This window comes from Carcharhinus amblyrhynchos, chromosome 9, assembly GCF_965287045.1.
Source record: "Carcharhinus amblyrhynchos chromosome 9, sCarAmb.v2.hapA, whole genome shotgun sequence".
NCBI lineage: Eukaryota > Metazoa > Chordata > Chondrichthyes > Carcharhiniformes > Carcharhinidae > Carcharhinus > Carcharhinus amblyrhynchos.
In genome coordinates, this window is record NC_137332.1 from 40,222,658 (window position 1) to 40,246,831 (window position 24,174).

A 24,174-nucleotide genomic window follows, 5' to 3' on the forward strand; every position below is an offset into this window, starting at 1 on the left:
CCTCTGTTTTTCATTCTGTGATTAATTTGATATGGATTAATCCTGCTTCTCCATAATTCCTCTGATTCCTTTCATTCCTTATATCTCATCAGCCTAGGAGAAATATGTTAGGTCCTAATCTTCATTAAGATCCTAGATGTTCCATTATTAGCCTGATCAGGATTACACATACTGCAAGTTACACAGCAAGACTTTAAAACACAGCTTTTTATTCCCTATTTTCTATAAAAATCACCAATATTCCATATTGTTTTTGCTTTTATATCTTTTTGATCCAGACCTCCTTCTCCCTTCTTAGTCTTATCCTTTGGCTATAATGAATTTTCTTTCTGGAAAGCAGATTTGATTTGAATCACAGGTCACTGGCATTTGTAGGACAGAATGCATGTCCTCTTTGGGCTGGAATTACTGGATAGATTACTATGGCTAATGGTTAGCATAGAACATAGAACATAGAACATAGAACACTACAGCACAAACAGGCCCTTCGGCCCACAAGTTGCGCCGACCACATCACCTACCAACCTACAGACCTATCTATAACCCTCAATCTCATTAAACCCCATATACTCATCCAGAAGTCTTTTAAAAGACCCCAGCGAGTTCGCCTCCACCACCACTGACGGCAGCCGATTCCATTCACTCACCACCCTCTGAGTGAAAAACTTACCCCTAACATCACTTCTGAACCTCCCTCCCCGCACCTTAAATCTGTGTCCTCTCGTAGCGACCATTTCAAACCGGGGAAATAGCCTCTGAGAGTCCACCCTATCTATTCCTCTCAACATTTTGTAAACTTCTATCAGGTCGCCTCTCAACCTTCGTCTCTCCAGGGAAAAGAGTCCCAGCTCCCTCAACCTAACTTCATAAGGCATGCCTCCCAGTCCAGGCAACATCCTTGTAAATCTCCTCTGCACCCTTTCAATAGCTTCTACATCTTTCCTATAGTGAGGCGACCAGAACTGCGCACAATACTCCAAATGAGGCCTGACAAGGGTCTTATAAAGTTCCAGCATTACCTCCCGACTCCTAAACTCAATCCCTCGATTAATGAAGGCCAGTACACCATACGCCTTCTTGACCACCTCCTCCACCTGCGAGGCCGATTTAAGAGTCCTGTGGACCCGGACCCCAAGATCCTTCTGCTCCTCAACACTACTCAGACTTCTGCCCTTAATAGTGTACTCGTTCATCCCGTTGGTTCTGCCAAAATGGACGACAACACATTTATCCGCGTTGAAGTCCATCTGCCACTTCTCCGCCCAGTCCTGCATCCTATCTATGTCCTGCTGCAACTTTTGCCATCCTTCCAGATCATCCACAACACCACCGACCTTCGTGTCATCAGCGAACTTACTTACCCATCCCTCCACTTCCTCATCCAGGTCATTTATGAAAATGACAAACAACAAGGGTCCCAGAACAGATCCTTGAGGCACTCCGCTGGTGATTGACCTCCATTCAGAAAAAGCCCCATCCACAACCACTCTCTGCCTTCTGCAGGCAAGCCAGTTCTGGATCCACAAGGCCAAAGGCCCTTGGATCCCATGCCCTCTCACCTTCTCAAGAAGTCTTGCATGGGGGACCTTATCAAACGCCTTGCTGAAGTCCATGTACACTACGTCCACGGCACTTCCTTCGTCAATGTGTTCAGTCACATTATCGAAGAACTCAACTAGGCTTGTAAGGCACGACCTGCCCTTGACAAATCCATGCTGACTATTCCTGATCATGTCAAACCTCTCCAAATGTTCGTAAATCTTGTCCCTCAGAAGCCTCTCCATCAGCTTACCAACCACTGAGGTCAGACTCACCGGTCGGTAATTTCCCGGGCTATCTCTGTTCCCTTTCTTAAAAATAGGAACTACATCCGCAATCCTCCAATCCTCTGGAACCTCTCCCGTCTCCATTGACGACGCAAAGATCATCGCCAGGGGCTCTGCAATCTCTTCCCTCGCCTCCCACAGTATCCTGGGGTACATCCCATCTGGTCCCGGCGACTTATCTACCTTGATAGAATTCAAAAGTTCCAACACATCCTCCCCTTTAATATTCACGTACTCAATCCTTTCCATCTGCTGCAAATCCATAACAAAATCTCCCAGATCGGCTTCCACCGTGAATACTGAGGCGAAGTACTCGTTAAGCACCTCCGCCATTTCTTCTGGTTCTACACAAACCTTTCCCCCCTCACCTTTTATCGGTCCTATCCCTTCTCTTCTTAGCATGTGACAATACTATCAGAAAATCATTGTTCATCTACCTGCTTTGGGTAGATCTTCAGTCTCTGCAATAGATTGCACTTCATCATTATTCTCAACAGATTCTTCAACTTTCTTTGGCTGATTTGCGGTATTATGCATTTCAATCTTGAAGATTATGTCACGTCTAGTCCACCACGTTAATCGAGCCAGCTTTGGAAATATCAAACAATGCAGTCATTTACTCTGTGAATTATATTGACTTCAGTAAACCATACATGCAGTTTCTTTTTTGGTGTCAAGACTGCACAATAATTTTTTTAAAAACTTAATTCATTTGACAAAATACTGGCCACAGACTACTTCAACCTTGAGTTGAATGGAAGATAAAACAGGGTGTTTACTGCAGCAGAACTGATATAAACAAGATCTTCAAAAGCAAATGTGTCATTGCTTTGGTCCCCTGGCATGTTATCATTGGTGGAATTTTGTTTCTGGATTTATGAGTCACAATCAGTAGGCAGTCTGAATGGAAATAAATTCACGTGCACTCTGTATAAGAGGTGACACAGTTAGCACTGCTGCTTCACAGCGCCAGGGACACAGGTGCGATTCCCGGTTTGGGTTACTGTCTGTCTGTGTGGAGCTTGCACATTCTCCCCGTGTCTGCATGGGTTTCCTCTGCGTGCTCCGGTTTCCTCCCACAGTCCAAAGATGTGCTGGTTAGGTGCATCGGCTAAGCTAAATTCTCTGTCAGTGTACCCGGACAGGTGTCGGAGTATGGCGACTAGGCAAATTTCACAGTCACTTCATTGCAGTGTTAATGTAAGCCTACTTGTGACTAAAAAATTAACTTTGAAAAAGAGATTTTGCTGCAAACCAATTAAACTCAACACCCTGTTTGCCAACGTGCAATGATGATGTTTAATGCATCTTGGTTAAAGATTAGAGGAAAAATAATAGACTGTCGCACAAATTTGCAATAGAAGTACCACCTAGAAAATTAGTAGTAGAGTAACTGGAACCTCAAAAAAGTAGGTCATACTTGACCAACGTTATTGAACTCTCTGAAATAACTAGCAGAAAGAGTTGATAATGGCAAAGCTGTAGACATAATCCATTAGATCTACAAAAAGCTTTGGATGTGGTGCCACATAGTATAGCCATGGCTAAAACCAGAAGATGTGGGTGGGATCTTATGGCCTTGCTCATCACAAAAATTTTTTGTAAATTCCCACCCGAGGTGAACAGACTTTTCCATGGTCCACCCCTTGCCTGCTTCACTTCCTGGGGCAGGCGGAGCGGTAAAATTCTGGCAGAGGTGTCAGGGAACAAGTAATAGAATGAATAAGAGCTGGCTGCAAAACAGAGTATGGGGTTAAAAGTTGTTACCCATATTGGTAAAAGTTGGGAAGTGTCGTTTTTCAGATGTTAGTGCTCGAGCTGCTGTTAGCTGATCATGGACTTGAGAATTGTAATTATAATTTCAAATTTTGTAGTCAACACTAAACTGTGGTTGTAGCTAATAGAGTAACACAGGAACAAATTATAGAAAGATATCAACATACATTTTGATGAGAAAACAAAGAGAATCACAAATGCCTTGGGAAATAAGTGTCCAACTGGGATAGAGAAGAGAAGTTATCTTGGGTGCACACAAATCACTGAAAAAGCAACACAGGCTAATAAAGCTTTTAAGAAAAGCAAACAAAATACAAGTTAATTTCTTGAAGGACAGACGTGTCAGCTGTGGTTCAGTGGGTAATATTTTTATCTCGGAGTCACGGGATTCAATTCCCACTCCAGGATTTGACCACAGAAGTCAAAGCTGACACACCAGGGCAGTCCAGAAGGAATACTGCACTGTTGGAGATATCGGGTGCGATTTCCATTAAAGAAAAACTAAGTGGGCAGGAACAAGAGGTTTCTTGGGTGAGTTTAGTTCAATAAATTTCCAGCATTCTGCATCACAGAATCTGCCCAGGGATTTACACTGGTAGGGTGAGAGGGGCGGAGTTTAATCTCACTTGAGAAGCCGGCATCAGAGTGTTAAGGGGACCACTGTGCATGCGCTGATCTCCCAGGATACTGGGAGATCGGTTGACTTGTGCGTCACTGTTTCCCCCCCCCCACCCCCATCGCCAGCCTCTTGATCGTCAGTCCCAACTCCCCACCCCCCCAACTCCCTGCATTGCCAATACATGCGAATCATGGGAGAATGATGGTTTTTGAACATAGTTCACTTTCTGAAAAAAACTTATTTTTTAAAAGGTATTGCAAAGTTCTGATGTCACAGATTCCCTCTGTTATCGCAAAATCGTTATGGTTCAGGAGGACAGTTGGCCCATCATGTCTGTATTGGCTCATACTTCTCCACATTGAACTTCATCTGCCATCTACCTGTCTACTCTACTTAAGTCCTTTTGAAGTTCTACACTATCCTTTTCACAGTTTACAATAGTTCCAACTTTTGCATCATCCACAAGCTTGGAAAGACCCAGATCATTCATATATATCAGGAAAAGAAAAGGTCTCAATCCCACCCCCTGGGGAACATTATTACAAACCTTTCTCCAGTCCCAAAAACATCCATTGACCATTACAGAATCATTGAAACCCTACATACAGAAGGAGGCCATTTGGCCCATCAAGTCTGCTCAGACAACAATCCCACCTTGGTCCTATCCCCATAACCCCACTCTCTGCTTCCTATCATTCAGCCAATTTTGCATCCACATCGCTATGTTCCCCTTTATTCCACAAGCCATAACTTCTCTCGCAAGTCTCTTGCAAGGCACTGCATCAAAGGCCTTCTTTATATGGCCCATTACAGCACAGTTGTAGCTGAATGTGAATGTTTATGGGATGACAGTTTACATAAGAAGATAACTAAGTGCAGGATTAGGCAATGCAGCCCCTTGAGCTCCAATGTTTAATACAATCATGGTTGATGTAATCTTGGCCTCAATTCCACCTTCCTGCTCGCTCTGCATAACCCCTCATCCCGCTACTAATTAAAAACCTATTTGTCTCTGCCTTAAAATTTAGTGTTTTGGCATCTACTGCTCTGTGGGGAAGAGAATTCCAGATTCACAACCCTTTGAGTGAAGCAATTCCTCCTCGTTTCTGTTTTATGTCTGCCATTCTTAGCTTAAAGTTCTAGAATATCCAACAAAGTGGAACATATGCTCTATATTTACCCTGTCACCCCCTTTAGCATCTTATATACTTCAATTAGATCTCCTCTCATTCTAAACTCTAGCGAGTACAGGCATAAACTACTCAATATCTTTTCACAAGACAAGTCTTTCATCCCTGGAATCAATCTAATGAACCTTCTCTGTATGTCCTCTACTGCATTTACATCCTTTCTTAAGTAAGGGGACTTCACTAAGGGTAAAAGAACCACCTAGAAGTAGTAGTTTCATACAAATAGTAGTATCTCTACAAGTGTGAAGCAAGTTATAAAAATGGTCCATTGTCACTGGGTAGATTTTTTTTTGTTTACTTTGTTCCAATCCAATCAAGTCAAATTAAAGCCAATTCAGAGTCCCAACAAGTTGGGACATTCCCGATCCAGGCTGACAAGACAGGGCTCTCACCTCCTGTCTTGGGCTTGATCTGCATGATCCAAGCTGATTGGAGTAGGTATAGCTCCTCCTCGAAGGCTTGATATGATTTGCATCTTAGCCAAAAGGCCGAGATGCCGCTTTAAAAAATTGCTTCAAATGAAGCTGAATTGCAACCCAATGACTTCAACCAAGTGCAGCATGTCAATACTACACTTGATCCTAGTCAAAAGGCTGAGAAGCGATGGGTAGAATGTAACCAAAAGGCGGCACTATAACTCAAATCTATGGATTTCTGTCCAATTTACACTTATTTAATGGCTGTGTGCACTGTTAGACTTAGACTTAAAGGTTTTCCATGTCTGATGGCATGAGACAGACAAAGCAGGTTTTAAATGCATATTCTGTGGCCATTAAGTGCTGGACTGGTACTTGAACCTGAAGCTTCTGGTTCAGAGGTAGGGACACTACCTGCTGTGTCACAAGACAAGCTAACACTAGTCTACGGATACTGAAAATACCAAATCATACCTCTAGAGTATTTTAAATGTTTGACATATCTGTTCAAACATACATTGATGCATATATATACTTCATTGATGAAGACCGGTCCTGAGTTCAAAATGACAGAATCCTGGAGGTGGGCTGGATAATATTGGGATTCCAAGCCAAAGACTTTTCATAGGATTTAACATTGCATTCCTCCCTTTGCCAATGAAAACAGCCTTCTCCCTTTTCCTTCTCCAAAATTTGAGTCCAAATAATTTACATTTACAGTTGAACAAAAGTGGTCCCAGCACAGATCCATGTGGAACTCTACTTCCCACTTTCTGTCCCTCCAAAAAAAACTCCCCTTACTCTGTTAGCCAGCTTGTAGACCTACTTCAATTCTGCTATCTGACCTCTTACTCCGTGTGCTCTGACTCTTGTCATGAAAGATTCATGAATGTTAGGCCCATCCCAGGGTGGGATCTGAACCTTTGTTCCCAGAGCATTAGCCCGAGTTATTATTAGTCCAGTGACATTATCACGACACCTAAGAATGCTATGGAATATAGAAATTTCTCCACATATAAGGATCAAAGAAAAGTGAAGCATTAAGATCTTGGAGTTAACACACAACTTTAGCTCCATGAGGGGGGAGCAAAAGATTAAAACTGCTTCAGCACTGCATAGCAGCTAAAGTCTGATTATAAAACATATTAAGTATCTTTTTGATCATGATGTAAAATCCCATCTTCATTTCACAGTGGAATAGTGATTGATTCAAGCTGGCACCATGAATCCTTTCTTCATGACTGCTTAGATAATTATGCCATAAATCAGCGCTAGCACCTTTTGAGTACGTTAGAAGTCAGAGCTGAAGTACAGCCACATGGTCCCCATGAGCCTCCTTCACTACTGAGTTAGATCATGTCTAACTCAACTCTACCTCCTCCCTATCTCCGTATTTCTTCATCAGTTAATGCCTGAAAATCTATCAATCTGTCTTGAACATACTCAATGACTAATCATCCAAAGTCTTTGGGGATAAGAAGTTCCAAAGATTCATGTATGTAGTCCCAATCAATTTGTTACCTCTCCCATATGAAGAACAAATTGGTTTTCTTCCAATCCAGAAATGTAAGTGTTGGTTCAACATGGTACAGAGCAAGAAACTGCAGTGGAGGAGCTCAATCATGAAATAGTGGGAGGCACAGTAGTTAGCACTGCTGCTTCACAGTGCAGAAACCCAGGTTCAATTCTGGCCTTGGATGACTGTCTGTGTGGACTTTGCACATTCTCACCACGTCCCACAGTTCAAAGATGTGTCCGTTAGGTTGATTGGCCATGCTAAATTTCCCCTTAGTGTCCCAAGATGTGTAGGTTAGGGGGATTAGTGGGATAAATACGTGGGGCTATGGGGATAGGGTCTGGATAAGGGTTGGTGCAAACTGAATGGCCTCCTTCTGCACTGTAAGGATTCTGCAATTCTTCTGATGCTTGGGTTGGGTTTTCAATACCAGTAAAATGGAAAATAGAAAGACAACAATCTAAGATGAAATAAGAAAAATCCATATATCTATTGGCTTCAGATGTAATATAAATAGATCTTATGGACAATACACTAAAATTCCTGAAAAGAAAACCTAACGAGATCCAGGTAAGCATTTGGATTGCACTTCAGTAATGGAAAATAACTTTATAACTAACGCTAAAGTGAAAAAAGGATGCAGTTTCTTTGACAGGTCAGTGAAATGCAGAATACCTGTTACGTACATTCTCTTCCTTAATTGCTGGGGTTAATAGGCTGACAATGATGATAATTATTAAAGATAATCCAAATAGTATTATAGCAAAATAGAGGTAATGCACATCCTTGAGAACACTGGGCCTGGGATCCGCTTCACCACATGATGGCACTCCATAAACAAACTCCATGATCATTCGAACAAGACCGATGATGAGTCCTGCCATAAGGCCCCAGAATGCACCCTGTGAGGTTTAAAAAAAGACACGTTCCACTGCTTTTATTAAATACCATTTCCAGCAAAGACAATTTATAATAAGGGTATAACATTTACAGTCTATGTTATTAGCCACCAGGTGAGGAGTTGCTTTTGGGGGATAACTTTGAACAAAGTACAGTGCAAAATGTCATTATTTTTTATGTGTTTGTATTGGATAATCATGTCACAATCTCTTACTCAAGTAAAGTAATTGTGCACAATCTGCGATAGTGCAACTCATCCCTGCTACTTTGTTTCAAACAGATATATTCCTGCAGTGGCCAAGACTGGAACTACAAGTAGTCATGATGTGGCAATGCCGGCGTTGGACTGGGGTAAATACAGTAAGAAGTCTCACAATACCAGGTTAAAGTCCAACAGGTTTATTTGGTAGCACAAGCCACTAGCTTTCAGAGCGCTGCTCCTTCATCAGGTAAGTGGGATTTCAGTTCACAAACAGGGTATATAAAGACACAAACTCAATCTACAAAATGCGAGTCTTCACAGGTAATCAAGTCTTAAAGGTACAGACAATGTGAGTGGAGAGAGGGTTAAGCACGGGTTAAAGAGATACGTATTGTCTCCAGCCAGGACAGTTAGTGAGATTTTGAACGTAAGAACAGGATATGGCACTCGACCCATCAATCGACAGTTCCGACGCGCTACAGCGAAAAACCGCACTGACCTCCTCAGAAGATAAACATGGGATATGGTGGACAGAGTACCCTTCGTCGTCCAATACTTCCCCCGAGCGGAGAAGCTACAACATCTTCTCCGGAGCCTTCAACATGTCATTGATGGAGATGAACATCTTGCCAAGGCCGTCCTCACACCCCCACTTCTTGTCTTCAAACAACCACACAACCTTAAACAGACATTGTCCCCAGCAAGCTACCCAGCCTTCAGGAGAACAGTGACCACGACACCACACAACCCCGCCACAGCAACCTCTGCAAGACATGCCGGATCATCTCACATGAAAACACCATCCACCAGGTACACTGTACATACACATGCAACTTGGCTAACGTTGTCTATCTGATATGCTGCAGGAAAGGATGTCCCGAGGCTTGCTACATTGGGGAGACCATGCAGACACTACGACAATGATGAATGAACACCACTCAACAATCACCAGGAAAGAATGTTCTCTTCTTGTTGGGGAACACTTCAGCGGTCACGGGCATTCAGCCTCTGATCTTCAGGTAAGCATTCTCTAAGGCAGCCTTCATGACACATGACAAAGCAGAATCACTGAGCAGAGACTGAAAGCCAAGTTCCACACACAAGGACGGCCTCAACCAGGAACTTGGTTTCATGTCACACTATCTGTAACCCCCACGATTTGCCTGGGCTTGCAAAATCTCACTAACTGTCCTGGCTGAAGACAATACGTATCTCTTTAACCTGTGCTTAACCCTCTCTCCACTCGCATTGTCTGTACCTTTTAAGACTTGATTATCTGTAAAGACTCGCACTCCAACCAATATTTTGTAAATTGAGTTTGTGTCTTTATATGCCCTGTTTGTAACTGAAATCCCATTCACCTGATGAAGGAACAACCAGCGCTCTGAAAGCTAGTGGCTTGTGCTACCAAATAAACCTGTTGGACTTTAACCTCGTGTTGTGAGACTTCTTATTACAAGCAGTTCCCAGATCTCAGATTCTAAGACCTGGCGCAGGAAATTGCAGGTGGTTTCATTGCAGGCTGGAGAGGTGAGATCTGGGGAGGTGCGGAAAGGAGGCCATTGAATGTGTCATCCCATCTTTCCCACATAAGCAGGGATTCCTCTCCCCACCCCTCCTTGAACCCCTCCCGCCAGCCTCAAAATTGAGGGTGGGTGGAAAACAGCTCTTAAGTGACCATTAATTGCCCACTTAAGGGTCTCAATTAGGCTGACTTGGCACAAGAGTCTGCAGGCTGGCCTAGGCCTTGCCCATCCCATTGACAGGTTGGGAATAGGAAGGGCTTTGGGAACCAAAAGAGAACATAAGAACATAAGAAATAGGAGCAGGATTAGGCCATCTAGCCCTTCGAGCCTGCCCCGCCATTCAATAAGATCATGGCTGATCTGAAGTGGCTCAGTTCCACTTTCCCGCTTTCTCCCCATAACCCTTAATTCCCTTGCCTACCAAAAACCTATCTACCCGTGTCTTAAATATATTTAGTGAGGTAGCCTCCACCACTTCAACAGGCAGAGAATTCCAGAGATTCACCACCCTTTGGGTGAAGAAGTTCCTCCTCAACTCTGTTCTAAACTGTGCCCCCCCCCCACCCCTTATCTTGAGGCTGTGCCCTCTAGTCCTGCTATCCTTTCTGTGTGGGAAGAATCTCTCTACCTCTACCCTATCCATCCCCTTCATTATCTTATACGTCTCTATAAGATCCCCCCTCATCCTTCTAAACTCCAACGAGTACAGACCCAGTCTATTCAGCCTCTCTTCATAGTCCAACCCCCTCATCTCTGGTATCAGCCTAGTGAACCTCCTCTGCACTCTCTCCAAGGCCAAAATATCCTTGCGCAAGTGCGGCAACCCAAAACTGCACTCAGTACTCCAGCTGCAGCCTCACCAGTGCCCTGTACAGTTGCAGCAAGACCTCCCTACTTTTATATTCAATCCCCCTCACTATAAAGGCCAACATCCCATTTGCCTTCTTGATCACCTGCTGCACCTGCAGGCTGGGTTTTTGCGACTCATGCACAAGGACCCCCAGGTCCCTCTGCACCGTAGCATGCTGCAGCTTTTCACCCTTTAAATAGTAATCCCTCCTACTATTATTCCTGCCAAAGTGGATAATCTCACACTTGCTAACATTGTACTGGAAAATCTTCGCAAGTCTGGCAGCATCTGCAAGGAGAGAAAGGAGCTGACGTTTCAGGTCTGGACCCTTCGTCAAAGCTTTGCTGAGATTTTCCACCATTTTCTCTTTTGGTTTCAGATTCCAGCACCTGTAGTAATTTGTTTTTATTAAGGACATAGGGAAGGCTGTCTGGGGAACTTTACAGGCTGTCTCCATTTGTAATCCCACTGGCTGGGGAATCATAAAATTCTGTCCCACAGGTTTTTTGAACACAGTTCTATCCACTCAGAAAAAAAACACAAATATAAAAGAGAAATTGGATAAAGGGTCCATGATATCAAATGGTTTGATGATGGAGCCATCACCATAAAGTTCAGTGTCATCACACCAGAATGGATAAAAAAAACAAAGTTCATGATCATGTTTTCAGTGTTGGAAAATTATATATAGGTAGAATTAGAGTAAAATAGAATTGGGGCTTGACAGTAATAATCACACATTAGATATCCATCCAATAATATCTACACTTGTATCTGGAGTATAGCCATTTGGTCAACGCCCATGGGATTGTATCTCAGCCAGTTGAGTGGAGACATTAGAATGGTTCTGAACAACAAAGTACATTTTTGCTGGACAAAATGTTCCCTTCAGTAGCATGGATTATTTTTGAGTGAATTTTCTGTGAGACAACTTTTTCCATTATGTATTTTGAAAGACCTCACTCAAAGATTGGAGGTTAGCTTCAGCAGACGGAACATTAACGGGGTATTAAATATCTATAATTTTAACACCTTTCATCTGGCGATACCAAGCCTGTAAAGAGAAGATTAAGAAGGCTGACCAAAAGCTTGGTTCTTGATTGACTGAGAGTCTGAACTCAGTTAAAGTAAATAAATCTGGAAAATAAAGCTTGTATCAGTAAGTGGCTATGAGGCAGTCAGACAGTCGTAAAAAAGCAGTTGGTTCACTAATGCTGTTTGGGGAACAAATCCTATTAAAGCTTATTTATTTATTAATTACAAGTAGGCTTTCATTAACACTGCAATGAAGTCACTATGAAAATCCCCTAGTCGCCAGACTCTCGCCAGATTCGGGTACGCTGAGGGGGAATTTAGCATGGCCAATGCACCTAACCAGCATGTCTTTGGACTGTGGAAGGAATCCGGAGCACCTGGAGGAAATCCATGCAGTCACGGGGGGCAATGTGCAAATTCCCCACAGATAGTGATCCACGCCAGGAATCAAACCTGGGTCCCTAGCGCTGTGAGGCAGCAGTGCTAACCACTGTGCCACTTATCAGGAATAGCACCAAGTTATCTACTTTAACTGAGTTCAGACTCTCAGTCAACCAAGAACTAAGCTTTTGGTCAGCCTTCTTAATCTTCTCTTTACAGGCTTGGTATTGCCAGATGAAAGGTGTTAAAATTACAGATATTTAATATCCCAATGTTCCTTCTGCTGAAGCTAGCCTCCAATCTTTATGAGTGAGGTCTTTCAAAATACATAATTGAAAGTTGTCTCACAAGAACAAATGTGGTGCAGATTCTTACCTGCTCATTGATTCTCTTCCAGAACACTGCCACAACGAAGAGTGCGGTGATTGGTGGCGCAAGGTAACTGGTAATAGACTGAATGTAGTCAAAGAGCTGGCCACTGTTAGCTGTCTGAATAATAGGGATCCACAATATACTGACGACAACGAGGAAAATAATAAATACCCTGCCAAAAGAAAGAAATTAAAGCAGAAGCATGAGAAAAGTAATCAGAATGTCTTATTTCCTCTGCTGGAGAGGATAACCATGATAAATGATAGGAAATAACATTCAGACACAGCTTCCATGTAACTACTGCAAGGTCTCTATGCTAATCCATTTCTGTCCATCAACTATCTTCTTTATTTATAGACACTTGGCTAATCATGGCAAAAACACTCGAGATCTTTTTATTATTACAAACGCCCCAAACAATCACATTAAGATGGTGAATGATTTCTCAAAACCTCCATTATATATACTTTGGGTTAAAAAAGGAATAAAAGGTGCTTTGCAGAATGTAGGCAGGTGAAAAATGGAAAACAAGCCAACAAAGGAAAGATTTTAAAAAAACTGACCAAACACTTGGTTGAAGATATAGGGAGAATTTGAATTGAACTAAAATAAATAGATCTGGAATATAAAGTTGGTATCTGTAAGTGACCATGAGGTTGTCAGATATTTGTAAAAATCCAGTTGGGTCATAAGTGTCAACTGGGAAAATTTCAAGTAAAGTCAATTTTCAAGAGCATTGGGATAATTAAAAGGGATTGTCACAATGGAACAAAAAATTGTGAACACACAGCCCATCACTTCTCCTCTGTTTTAATGGTTTTTGCATGAATTGCTTGCAAGGTGGGTTCTCACTTTGTCTCTCCACAGCACCATGCTTTAGGTCAGTACTGCAACATGTCTACAAGAAATTGAAGCCAAATTTCAGGGCATTACTATCCATTATTATTCCTGCATACATTCAAACTCTATGCTGCACTGTCACCCCGGTGTCCTTGCATCAGACATTGAGGCTCGACGGGGTAAAATTTTATAAGACATTTTCCAAGTGTCCAGCAAATCTGAAAATGGGAGAGTTCTGGATCCGTTTTTTGGGTGAATTTTCATGCCCAGTCTTATGCACTCTGTCTCTAAAAAGATGGACTCGTCAGTTTCTAGCTGTGGGCGGAGCTTAATTCACCAGACAGCCTGTAGAGGGAGGTATTGCGCATGTGCAGACCTCTAATGTTGTACATGCACATTAACAGTAACAGGAGTCTAATGTACAGACAGAGAGCTAACAGGCCCCAGCTATTGCAGGAAAACTGAACTAGCTCCCCATCCCCTGTAATTGAGGGGGCCCCAGGACCGAGATGCAGGCCCCGTCATGCTCCTGCCACCCAGTCCATTTGAGGCCCCGGCGCCCAGCCTGATCACGGACCCCTCCTTCCCCCGCTGATCGCAGACGCCCTCCCTCCCCCATCCATCATGGCCCCACCACCCTACCCTACCAATTGCAGTCCTGCCATCCTCTCCCACCAATTATATGCAGAGTGACAGCAGGGCCCTCCCCCACAGGCTCCACCTACATTGGCCTCACCCTTTGGCACTGCCCTATGGTCATTGCCCAGGTAACCAGGCTGGCTTGCCCGGGTGCCACTGCCAGGCTGGCACTGCCGAAGGGGCACCCCTGCCTTGCATTTGGCTTCCCTGGGTGATCTTAACTGCCTCCAGTTCTACTGGTGAGGCCAACGCAACTAACTATTCCCCATTCATGGGGAACGTCTCCTGGCGAGACCAAAAAGGCATGTGAGACCAGGCAATTGAGCATCGGGCTCGCGAAAAAAACACACAAAGCTTGATTTCAATAAACAAATCAGCCTCTCGCCCATTTCTAGCGAGAAGGTGACTGCGCCAGAATTCAGGGTGTCATAAGATTGCACAGGTTGCGAAAACTGGCATCAATCTTGCTAGCTGCTTTATGCCTGATTTTATGGCATTTTCCTGCTGCAAAATGGGCATAAAGTGGTGGTAAAATTACATCCAATATCTTCCCCTCTGCTCAGCTGGGCTTTGGAAGGCAGGTTAATAGAACAGGATAGCTCTGACGAAGGGGCATCTAGACTCAAAATGCTGACCCTATTCTCTCTCCACAGATGCTGTCAGATCTGCTGAGATTTTTCGGCATTTTCTGTTTTTGTTTCAGGTTTCAGCATCCGCAGTATTTTGCCTTTAATAGGATCATTTCTTGGTGTGTTTTTCACATCCTATGCCCACATTTTGCAAAGCACATCTGTCATCAGAAAGAGGAGACTCTAGTAATTAATGTTTGCCAACATGAAGTTTTCAAATCTCTTTTAGCCGATGAATAGGAATAAATGAGGATGAATGAGAACATTGGCTCTGCTTGCAGCAAGACCACTTGGCATACCTTTGCTGGAAAATCTGATGGTTTCTATAATGTCTGACCAATATACAATGTCAGTTTTGTTCCTGAAACAGTCCTTGGCGCCTTTCCACACATTTCCAATTGCAACGGGATCTTGAACAATTGGGCTAGTGGGCTGATGAATGGCAGATGGAATTTAATTTAGATAAATGCGAGGTGATGCATTTTGATAGGGTGAACCAGGGCAGGACTTAGTTAATGGTAGGGCGTTGGGGAGAGTTACAGAACAAAGAGATCTAGGGGTTCAGGTTCATAGTTCCTTGAAAGTGGAGTCACAGGTGGACAGAATGGTGAAGAAGGCATTCAGCATGCTTGGTTTCATTGGTCAGAACATTGAAAACAGGATGGGACATCTTGTTGAAGTTGTACAAGATATTGGTACGGCCACATTTGGAATACTGTGTACAGTTCTGGTCACCCTATTATAGAAAGGATATTATTAAACTAGGAAGGGTGCAGAAAAGATTTACTGGGATGCTACTGGGACTGGATGGTTTGAGCTATAAGGAGAGACTTGATAGACTGGAACTTTTTTCTCTGGAGCGTAGAAGGCTGAGGGGTGATCTTATAGAGGCCTATTAAATAATGAGGGGCATAGATCAGCTAGATAGTCAATATAAGAACATAAGAAATAGGAGCAGGAGTAGGCCATCTAGCCCTTCGAGCCTGCCCCGCCATTCAATAAGATCATGGCTGATCTAAAGTGGATCAGTTCCACTTTCCCGCCTGCTCCCCATAACCCTTAATTCCCTTGCCTATCAGAAACCTAACTGCCCGTGACTTAAATATATTCAGCGAGGTAACCTCCACCACTTCAATGGGCAGAGAATTCCAGAGATTCACCCTCCTCAACACCGTTCTAAACTGCTCCCCCCTCCCCCTTACCTTGAGGCTGTGCCCTCTAGTCCTACTATCCTTTCTAAGCGGGAAGAATCTCTCTACCTCTACCCTATCTATCCCCTTCATTATCTTATACGCCTCTATAAGATTCCCCCCTCAGCCTTCTAATCTCCGAGTACAGACCCAGTCTATTCAGTCTCTCTTCATAGGCCAACCCCCTCATCTCCGGTATCAGCCTAGTGAACCTTCTCTGCACTCCCTCCAAGGCCAATATTTCCTTCCACAAGCGCAGCGACCAAAACTGCACACAGTACTCCAGCTGCGGATATTTTTTCCCAAAGATAGGGGAGTCTAAATCTAGGGGGCATAGGTTTAAGGTGGGAGGGGACAGATACAAACGTGTCCAGAGGCACAATTTTTTCACACAAAAGATGGTGAGTGTCTGGAACAAGCTGCCAGAGGTAATAGTAGAGGCAGGTACAATTTTGTCTTTTAAAAAGAATTTAGACAGTCACATGGGTAAAATGAGTATAAAAGAATATGGGCCGAATGCGGGCAATTGGGACTAGCTTAGGGGTTTAAAAAAAAGGGAGGCATGGACAAGTTGGGCCGAAGGGCCTGTTTCCATGTTGTAAACCTCTATGACTCTATGTCCATGTTGATCATGGTACTGATGCCCCCCTTGGTCTTAGCAGAAGCATGGCTACCTAATTCAAAGCCAGTAGAAAAACAAAACACATGAACATCCAGCAGTGTGTTAAGTTGGTGATTCATATTAATATTCTGCTGTGTTTTATTTTCTTGTCATTTCTTACTGAAATGTGAGGTTACCTGCCAACAATCATCAGCTCCAATTCGGTGGCGTCTCTGCGGATTCGCTGCCAGATATCAATGGTGAAGAGTGTGCTGCTGCTGTTAAAGATTGAGGTGAGTGAACTCATTAAAGCAGCCATCATTACTGCTATCATCAGCCCCCTCATGCCTGGCTCAAAAACAAAGGAAACAAAAGCAATCATATTTACAATCAATTATTTTTTGGTGTGCAGAGAGGGAAATGGAAGCCAACATCTAAAACTTCTGATGAAACTCATAAATTTAGATAATGTAAATTAATAACAATTCAAGTTTCAAGCTTATTTATTAGTGTCATACGTAGGCTTACATAAACATTGCAATGAAGTTACCGTGAAAATCCCCTGGGTCACCACAGTTCGGCATCTGTTCGGATACACTGAGTGAGAATTTAGCACACCCTATATACCTAACCAGCATGTCTTTCGGACTGCGGGAGGAAACCAGAGCATTGGAGAAAACCCACGCAGACCTGGGGAGAATATGCAGACTTCACACAGATAGTGACCCAAGCCGGGAATAGAACCCAGATCTCTGGCGTTGTGAGGCAATAATGCTAACCACTGTGCTACCCCACCCCACCATGCTGTCCCAATTATAATCTTTTTCAGCAACTTCAAAGAAGCGTAAGGGATTAAATCATACAATTACTGTTGTGACTAAGACTCCATGCAGGCGATTGTGGTTGTTACTAATGAACCCAAAAGTCAGCAATGTGACAGTCTAGAACATTAACATAGGAAAACAGGAGCAGGAGGCAGCCATTTGGCCCTTCAAGACTGCTCTGCCATTCATTATGATTGTGGCTAATCATCCAACTCAATAACCTGTTCCTGCTTTCCCCCAATGTCCACTAATCTCTTTTGCCCCAAGAAGTATATCTAACTCCTTCTTAAAAACATACAGGCTGGAATTTAACTGCCCCATCCACCATGGGAATCGAAGCAGTTAGTGCCTGCATAATTCCCAGACTCTGACCTACCCTTGTAACCAGTGTATTTATATGGCTGGTCCAGTTAAATTTCTGGTCAATGCAAACTCCGAGAACGTGGATGGCTCTCAAATCTGAAAGTGCACCACCTATTGGCAGAAATGTATAAGGTCCCTTTTTGAATCGGCTTACACAATGGGTACCTTAGCCACCCAAAAGGAAACACATTGAAATAGCTGAGGGAGGAATAGAGAGAGATATTTTCCAGCTTCACTTTACTACTTGGTTAAACATATTTCTGCAAGTCAGGGGGAGTTAAATTCACAATAATGAATCTTTGATTTTGGTCATTTAGGGCATGGGTCCTTGATTTTGACATTTTCAGAAAATTAATGAATCCTACTGAAATTTTCAAATAAAATAAATTCCTCTCATCTGGAATGTGATGATTTTCTAAGTTCTACAGTGAATGAAAGGGCCTGATTGAAGGCAAGACAGCTCCATCTATGGAAAAAGAAGGAAGATAAATCATTCTGTCCCAGTAGACTAACAGTGAGCTAGGCTAAGTGGTTTGCCTGCCTGATCTCTGCTAGAAAATAGGCACCTTGCTCACCTTGTGATCAAATAGTAGGTGGAAAAAAACAAGTTTTAGAAATGTGATAAGAAATAATTTAACTATGAATGAATAACAATAGTTGACAATTTAGACAAATTTGCTTGTGAATAGTATGACGTTAGTGTAGCTTTAAGAAAGGTTTTTTAAAAAAATCATGATTTAAGTCCGAGGATTTAGGATGGAACATTAAGGACGGAAGCAGGGAGACATTTCTTCACCCAAAGAGTGGTGAGTATATGGAATTCATCACCAAAATGATTCTTTACCAAATGATGTCAAAACATTGAATGTATTCAAGACGTGGCTAAATGTAGCACTTGGAGTGAATGGGATTAAAGATTATGGGGAGGAAGCAGGATTCAGCTACTGAGTTGGACAATCAGCCATGATTGTGATGAATGGTGGAGCAGGCTCAAAGGGCCTTCTCCTCCTATCTTCTATGTTTCTATGATTTTTTAGCTCTCAGCCTCAGCTAATGTCATTGTTGTCGCCAGGCAGGCTACCAGATGCCTTTTTATTTTTCCTTGAGTGACTTGGATGGGAGTTGTTTGTTTATATTTTAGGATTTTTTTTATGACTCTACCTTGTTAGGAGGAAAACAAACTGGTTGGCAGGTCGGATGGCAGAAATGCTTTCATTTTCAGTTCTGCATCACAGTTTAGTTTTAGAAGGGACTTAAAAAAAGTTTTTGCTCTCCCTGTTGCTTTGGAAATTCTGCTGGTTATCTGAAAGAAAGGTCTTATCTTCCTGCAATAAAGATTCTACAGTTGGTGGTTTGACCAAAGAGTCTCTTCCTGGGGTTCTGATAAATTGTTTCATCTTCAAACTGTTCTGATGTATCAAGCGGACTGCAGACTTCAACCAAAGGACTCAATTTCCAGTATCACATGAGCATTAGTTTTTGCTGTGTTAAACTTGTTTAAAAGGTTTTGTCTGTGGAAGGTTTTGATTTTGATTGGAACACATCAGATATATTTGTTAAGGGTTATCCATTATAGTGGTTGTTTTGGTCTCTTGGTTGTATTTGATAAAGGTTCTTACTAATTTTCTTACTATACATGTTAACTATATTCTTAAATAAACTTTGTTTGACAAAAGCTCCCTAGTGGTTCATTTGAATCTACCTGAAGTGATATCTATGGTGCTTATCCTAGCCAAAACTCATGATTCAGGCAAGCTCCATACAACATTTTGGATATTTCTGATTTGAACCATAACAATGGACCCAGTAAATGATAATGTACATGAGGCAGTGGACAAGGGAGTAAAGAATAGGCTCAATGTTCATAAATATGAATGTCTAGAACTAAAATATAGTAAATGCATATTCTTACCTACAGGCATAAGTTCCATTACCAGTTTGGGGTATGCAATGTTTGAACATCCTACTCTGGCTCCACAAATGGAATCACAGATAATAGGATCCACACAGGCCACTTCATCTGGAGATGTTCAAATTAAATTTATAAGAACAGTAATTGTACAATTCACTAAATGTATCATTTAACTCTTAAAAACAATTCAGAACATAAATAATATGCTCATCCTATTTGTGTTGTGAGTTTGTCATACACCTGAAGATATGCAATTTCACAGAACTTACTGAATAGGACTGTCACTCTTTAATGGATCAAATGAAAGCACTTGTTATTCATCTCTCTATCTCTTTACTGATGTAGATCAGTTACATAGATGCCACATTTAAACATTTAATTGATTTTTCTATGCAAAGCAAGTGTTACAATTTGAATTTGCTTGAATTATGGTTTAAAACTAAATTCAGATGAGTTTTATACGCACTTGGAAACAATGCTCTGCTAATCATGCCTGGCCAAACAATAAAAAACATAGGCAACATCTTCAAGTAACCTCCAAAAATGGATCCTCCTTTAGCATGGGAAAGATTTCTTGCCGAAAGAGATCTCTGTACTATTACCTATTTAAAAGAGGCAATTACAAATATATTTCAAAAGATGTCTGAAAGTTATCATCTCATTAAAACTCCAGTAACAACAATAGCGAGCAGTATTTATTATAGTAGGAATGATGTTCAACTGATAGCTGAAAATGGACAATCATTGGGCAGTCAGATGCCAGCTACAATGGCAGGCCAAGCAGGGCATCCCACCAATTTTGCTGCTGGCATTTTTAACATAGCATTCTTCAGAGCAGTTCAATGGAGGCACAATCAATTGACGTAGAGGTCAAAAATCTAATAGAATTGGCAGTTAGAAAGATTCATTTCGATGACAATCCTGAGGTTAGACACGGTAAACAATGAAATAATGGAACCCTAAATTTACACTATGAAATAGTAACATATTAACTCTTTTGGCTTTGTTTGGAGTTCCTCTGTTGTTAGAGGTTGTTATTTTAAATGGGTTAGCATTTCCACTGAGGTATAAAGAGGAAATGTCAGATGCTCAAAGTAAACATTTGCACCTTAGCATCCCGCAGCTTAATTTCAGTGCCAGAAGGCTAGCAATTACTGTTGATAATAACAGTGGGAAAATGCTTACCACTGCTAATACATGCTTGTTAAAGTAACAGAGGAATGTACTGCAAATTCATTCAGAGATTCATTCATCTGCTATTACCACAACAATATATTCCAATATAACAATTAGACTGTTTAGGAGAGTCTGGTTAGATTGGGGATATTCTGAGCTCTGCACCAATAGCGACTTTATTTCAGTTGAACAGTTTTGTGAAGATCAATGCGATGTAGAATCTTGGTCTGTTTACTACATGCTCCAACTCCACAACCAGTATTGTGCCCCTTCAAACTTAAACAAGTCCTTATGCGCTCACTAACATGGGAATTCCTTGTCAGTGTGTTATGAATGGACACATGGTAATGAGTTAAAGTAGTTAAAGTTTATTTATTAGTCACAAGTAGGCTTACATTAACACTGCAATGAAATTGCGGTGAAAATCCCCTAGTCGCCACACTCCGGTGCCTGTTCAGGTACACGGAGGGAGAATTTAGCATGGCCAATGCACCTAACCCGCACATCTTTCGGACTCTGGGAGAAAACTGGAGCAGCAGGAGAAAACCCACACAGACATGGGGAGAATGTATGGACTCCGCACAGACAGTGACCCAAGCCAGGTCCATGACGCTGCGAGGGAACGATGCTGACCACTGTGCCATCGAGCTGCCCAGTGCCAATGAGTGACTGTAACTAGAAAAATAAACTTCAGAAGTAGTTAGAAAATCAGAAATGATAAGAAAATAGTTTTAGGAAGTCCATAATTTAAAAAAATGTGCAATTAGTTTCTAGAATAATTGCCAGAAATCCAGTCGTATGGAGATCAAGTAGCAACTGTTGTCACATTTTCCATGTGAACATCTTCAGGCTGACGTGGTTACCTGGTCAGTGCACCAGCACCATGTGGCAAGTACTGAGAGACCAAATATGAGCCCAGGCCAAGGAAGATCACCAGTGACTGGATGTCGAAACATGTTAAAAGCATCAGGACGTGGAAGGTGACATGTAGTGTTTGGCACAGTGACATTGGGAATTGCTTGAAAATACTTCTCCACCAGGCCTGGGTACCAACCAACTTTGCTAAAACCTAAATTAAAAAAAGATTACTCTTAGTTACACATGCCAAGAAGACTTTTACAGTTCATTCATGCGATTCACCTGAAACATACATTAAGATTACATGAAAAGAGAATGATTCTTAATATCTGTAATATCATATACACGTGTAAAAATCAACCTCATGTAGAAATAAACTGCATGACCTTCAGTTCAAAAAATATAATTTCCCATATACCCTGTGTAAAAATCAGCCATGGTTTTCAGGGATCAAACTGTGGTTGCTTATTAATTGTTTATCAGTATTTAATACAGTTCATTCACTTGAAGATAAACGTTGCTTCTTCACATTTTCCCTCTGCCAATTCTAGTGGCAATCACCCAGGTACTTGGGTGGGGTGTTGGGACATCTTTGGGAGAAGTAAGGTATACTATGGGATTGTTAAGACTGACTATCATTCGGCACATTTTACGATCAAACTCATTGGAACTGTCAAGCTGTCAAAGAACTGAGCAGCAATCAATAAACTGTAAAAAAATCTGCCCAACTGTCAAAGCTGTCCAAATGTCAAAACTGCCTTAAAAGGGTGAAAGTTGCCAAGGGACTACGCAAGGATACTCGGTGAGTTGGCATGGAGGAGTAAGGGCAAAGGGTGATGTATGGAGAGCCCGGACAGGCACTAAGTTAGCATGTAGATATGGGAGCAATAGGGTTAGAGTCATAGGGTCACAAGGTCATGGAACAAGGCACTTTGACCCAGCCTGTCCGTGCCCACCCACTTTCTTAAAATCCCTAAACTATTTCCAATTGCTCGCATGGGTATATCCCTCTATACCCATCTTACCCATGTAACCGTCTAAATGCTTTTTAAAAGACAAAATTATACCTGCCTCTAGTACTACCTCTGGCAGCTTCTTCCAGACACTCACCACCCTCTGTGAAAAAATTGCCTCTGTGGACACTTTTGTACGGCGAATGGAATGTTGGCCTTTATAGCGAAGGGGATTGAATATAAAAGTAGGGAGGTCTTGCTGCAACTGTACAGAGTACTGGTGAGGCCGCAGCTGGAGTACTGTGTGCAGTTTTGGTCACCGCACTTGTGGAAGGATATATTGGCATTGGAGGGAGTGCAGAGGAGGTTCACTAGGCTGATACCGGAGATGAGGGGGTTGGCCTGTGAAGAGAGACTGAATAGACTGGGTCTGTACTCGTTGGAGTTTAGAAGGATGAGGGGGAACTTATAGAGATGTATAAGATAATGAAGGGGATGGATAGGGTAGAGGTAGAGAGGTTCTTCCCGCTTAGAAAGGATAGCAGAACTAGAGGGCACACCCTCAAGGTAAGGGGGGGGCAGTTTAGATCAGAGTTGAGGAGAAACTTCTTCACTCAAAGGGTGGTGAATCTCTGGAATTCTCTGCCCGTTGAAGTGGTGGAGGCTACCTCGCTAAATATATTTAAGTCATGGGTAGATAGGTTTTTGATAGACAAGGGAATTCAGGGTCATGGGGAGAAAGCGGGAAAGTGGAACTGAGCCACGACAGATCAGCCATGATCATATTGAATGGCGGGGCAGGCTCGAAGGGCTAGATGGCCTACTCCTGCTCCTATTTCTTATGTTCTTATGTATCCCTCCCCTCTCATTTTAAACCTATGCCCTCTAGTTTTAGACTCCCCTACTTTTAGGAAAAGATATTGACTATCTAGCTGATCTATGCTCCTCATTATTTTGTAGACCTCTATAAGATCACCCTCAGCCTTCTACGCTCCAGAGAAAAAAAATCCCAGTCTATCCAGCTTCTCCTTATAACTCAATTCATCAAGTCTTGGTAGCCTCCTAGTAAATCTTTTCTGCACTCTTTCTAGTTTAATAATATCTTTTCTATAATAGGGTGACCAGAATGGCACACAGTATTCCAAGTGTGGCCTTACCAATGTCTTGTACAACTTCAACAAGACATTCCAACTCCTGTATTCAATGTTCTGACTGATGAAACCAAGCATGCCAAATGTCTGCTTCACTACTCTGTCCACCTGTGACTCCACTTTCAAGGAGCTATGAACATGTACCCCTAGATCTCTTTGTTCTGTAACTCTTTCCAACTCCCTACCATTAACTGAGTAAGTCCTGTCCTGGTTCAAAGGAGAGGCTGAATAAACTAGGCTTGTACTCGTTAGAGTTTAGAAGAATGAGGGGAGATCTCATTGAGACGTATAAGATGATGAATGGGATGGATAGGATAGAGGTGGAGAGACTCTTCCCGCTCAAAAAAGACAGTAGGACTAGGGGGCACAGCCTCAAGATAAAGGGGAGGCGGTTTAGAACGGAGTTGAGGAGGAACTTCTTCACTCAAA

The 24,174-nt window shown here is 42.4% G+C and overlaps 1 protein-coding gene across 1 annotated transcript in view; it reads right to left on the bottom strand.

Moving 5' to 3' along the window:
* slc5a9 (solute carrier family 5 member 9) overlaps positions 1 to 24,174 on the bottom strand; it is a 59,442-nt gene that overhangs the window by 2,927 nt on the left and 32,341 nt on the right. Inside the window, exons 7-13 of the mRNA XM_080195505.1 lie at positions 21,647 to 21,852; positions 20,074 to 20,209; positions 19,608 to 19,715; positions 16,706 to 16,856; positions 12,613 to 12,781; positions 8,030 to 8,245; positions 2,264 to 2,414 (exon numbers count right to left, since the gene is read on the bottom strand). Of these exons, the coding sequence (XP_080051631.1) occupies positions 2,264 to 2,414; positions 8,030 to 8,245; positions 12,613 to 12,781; positions 16,706 to 16,856; positions 19,608 to 19,715; positions 20,074 to 20,209; positions 21,647 to 21,852 (1,137 nt within the window). The remainder of the gene's footprint in view (positions 1 to 2,263; positions 2,415 to 8,029; positions 8,246 to 12,612; positions 12,782 to 16,705; positions 16,857 to 19,607; positions 19,716 to 20,073; positions 20,210 to 21,646; positions 21,853 to 24,174) is intronic.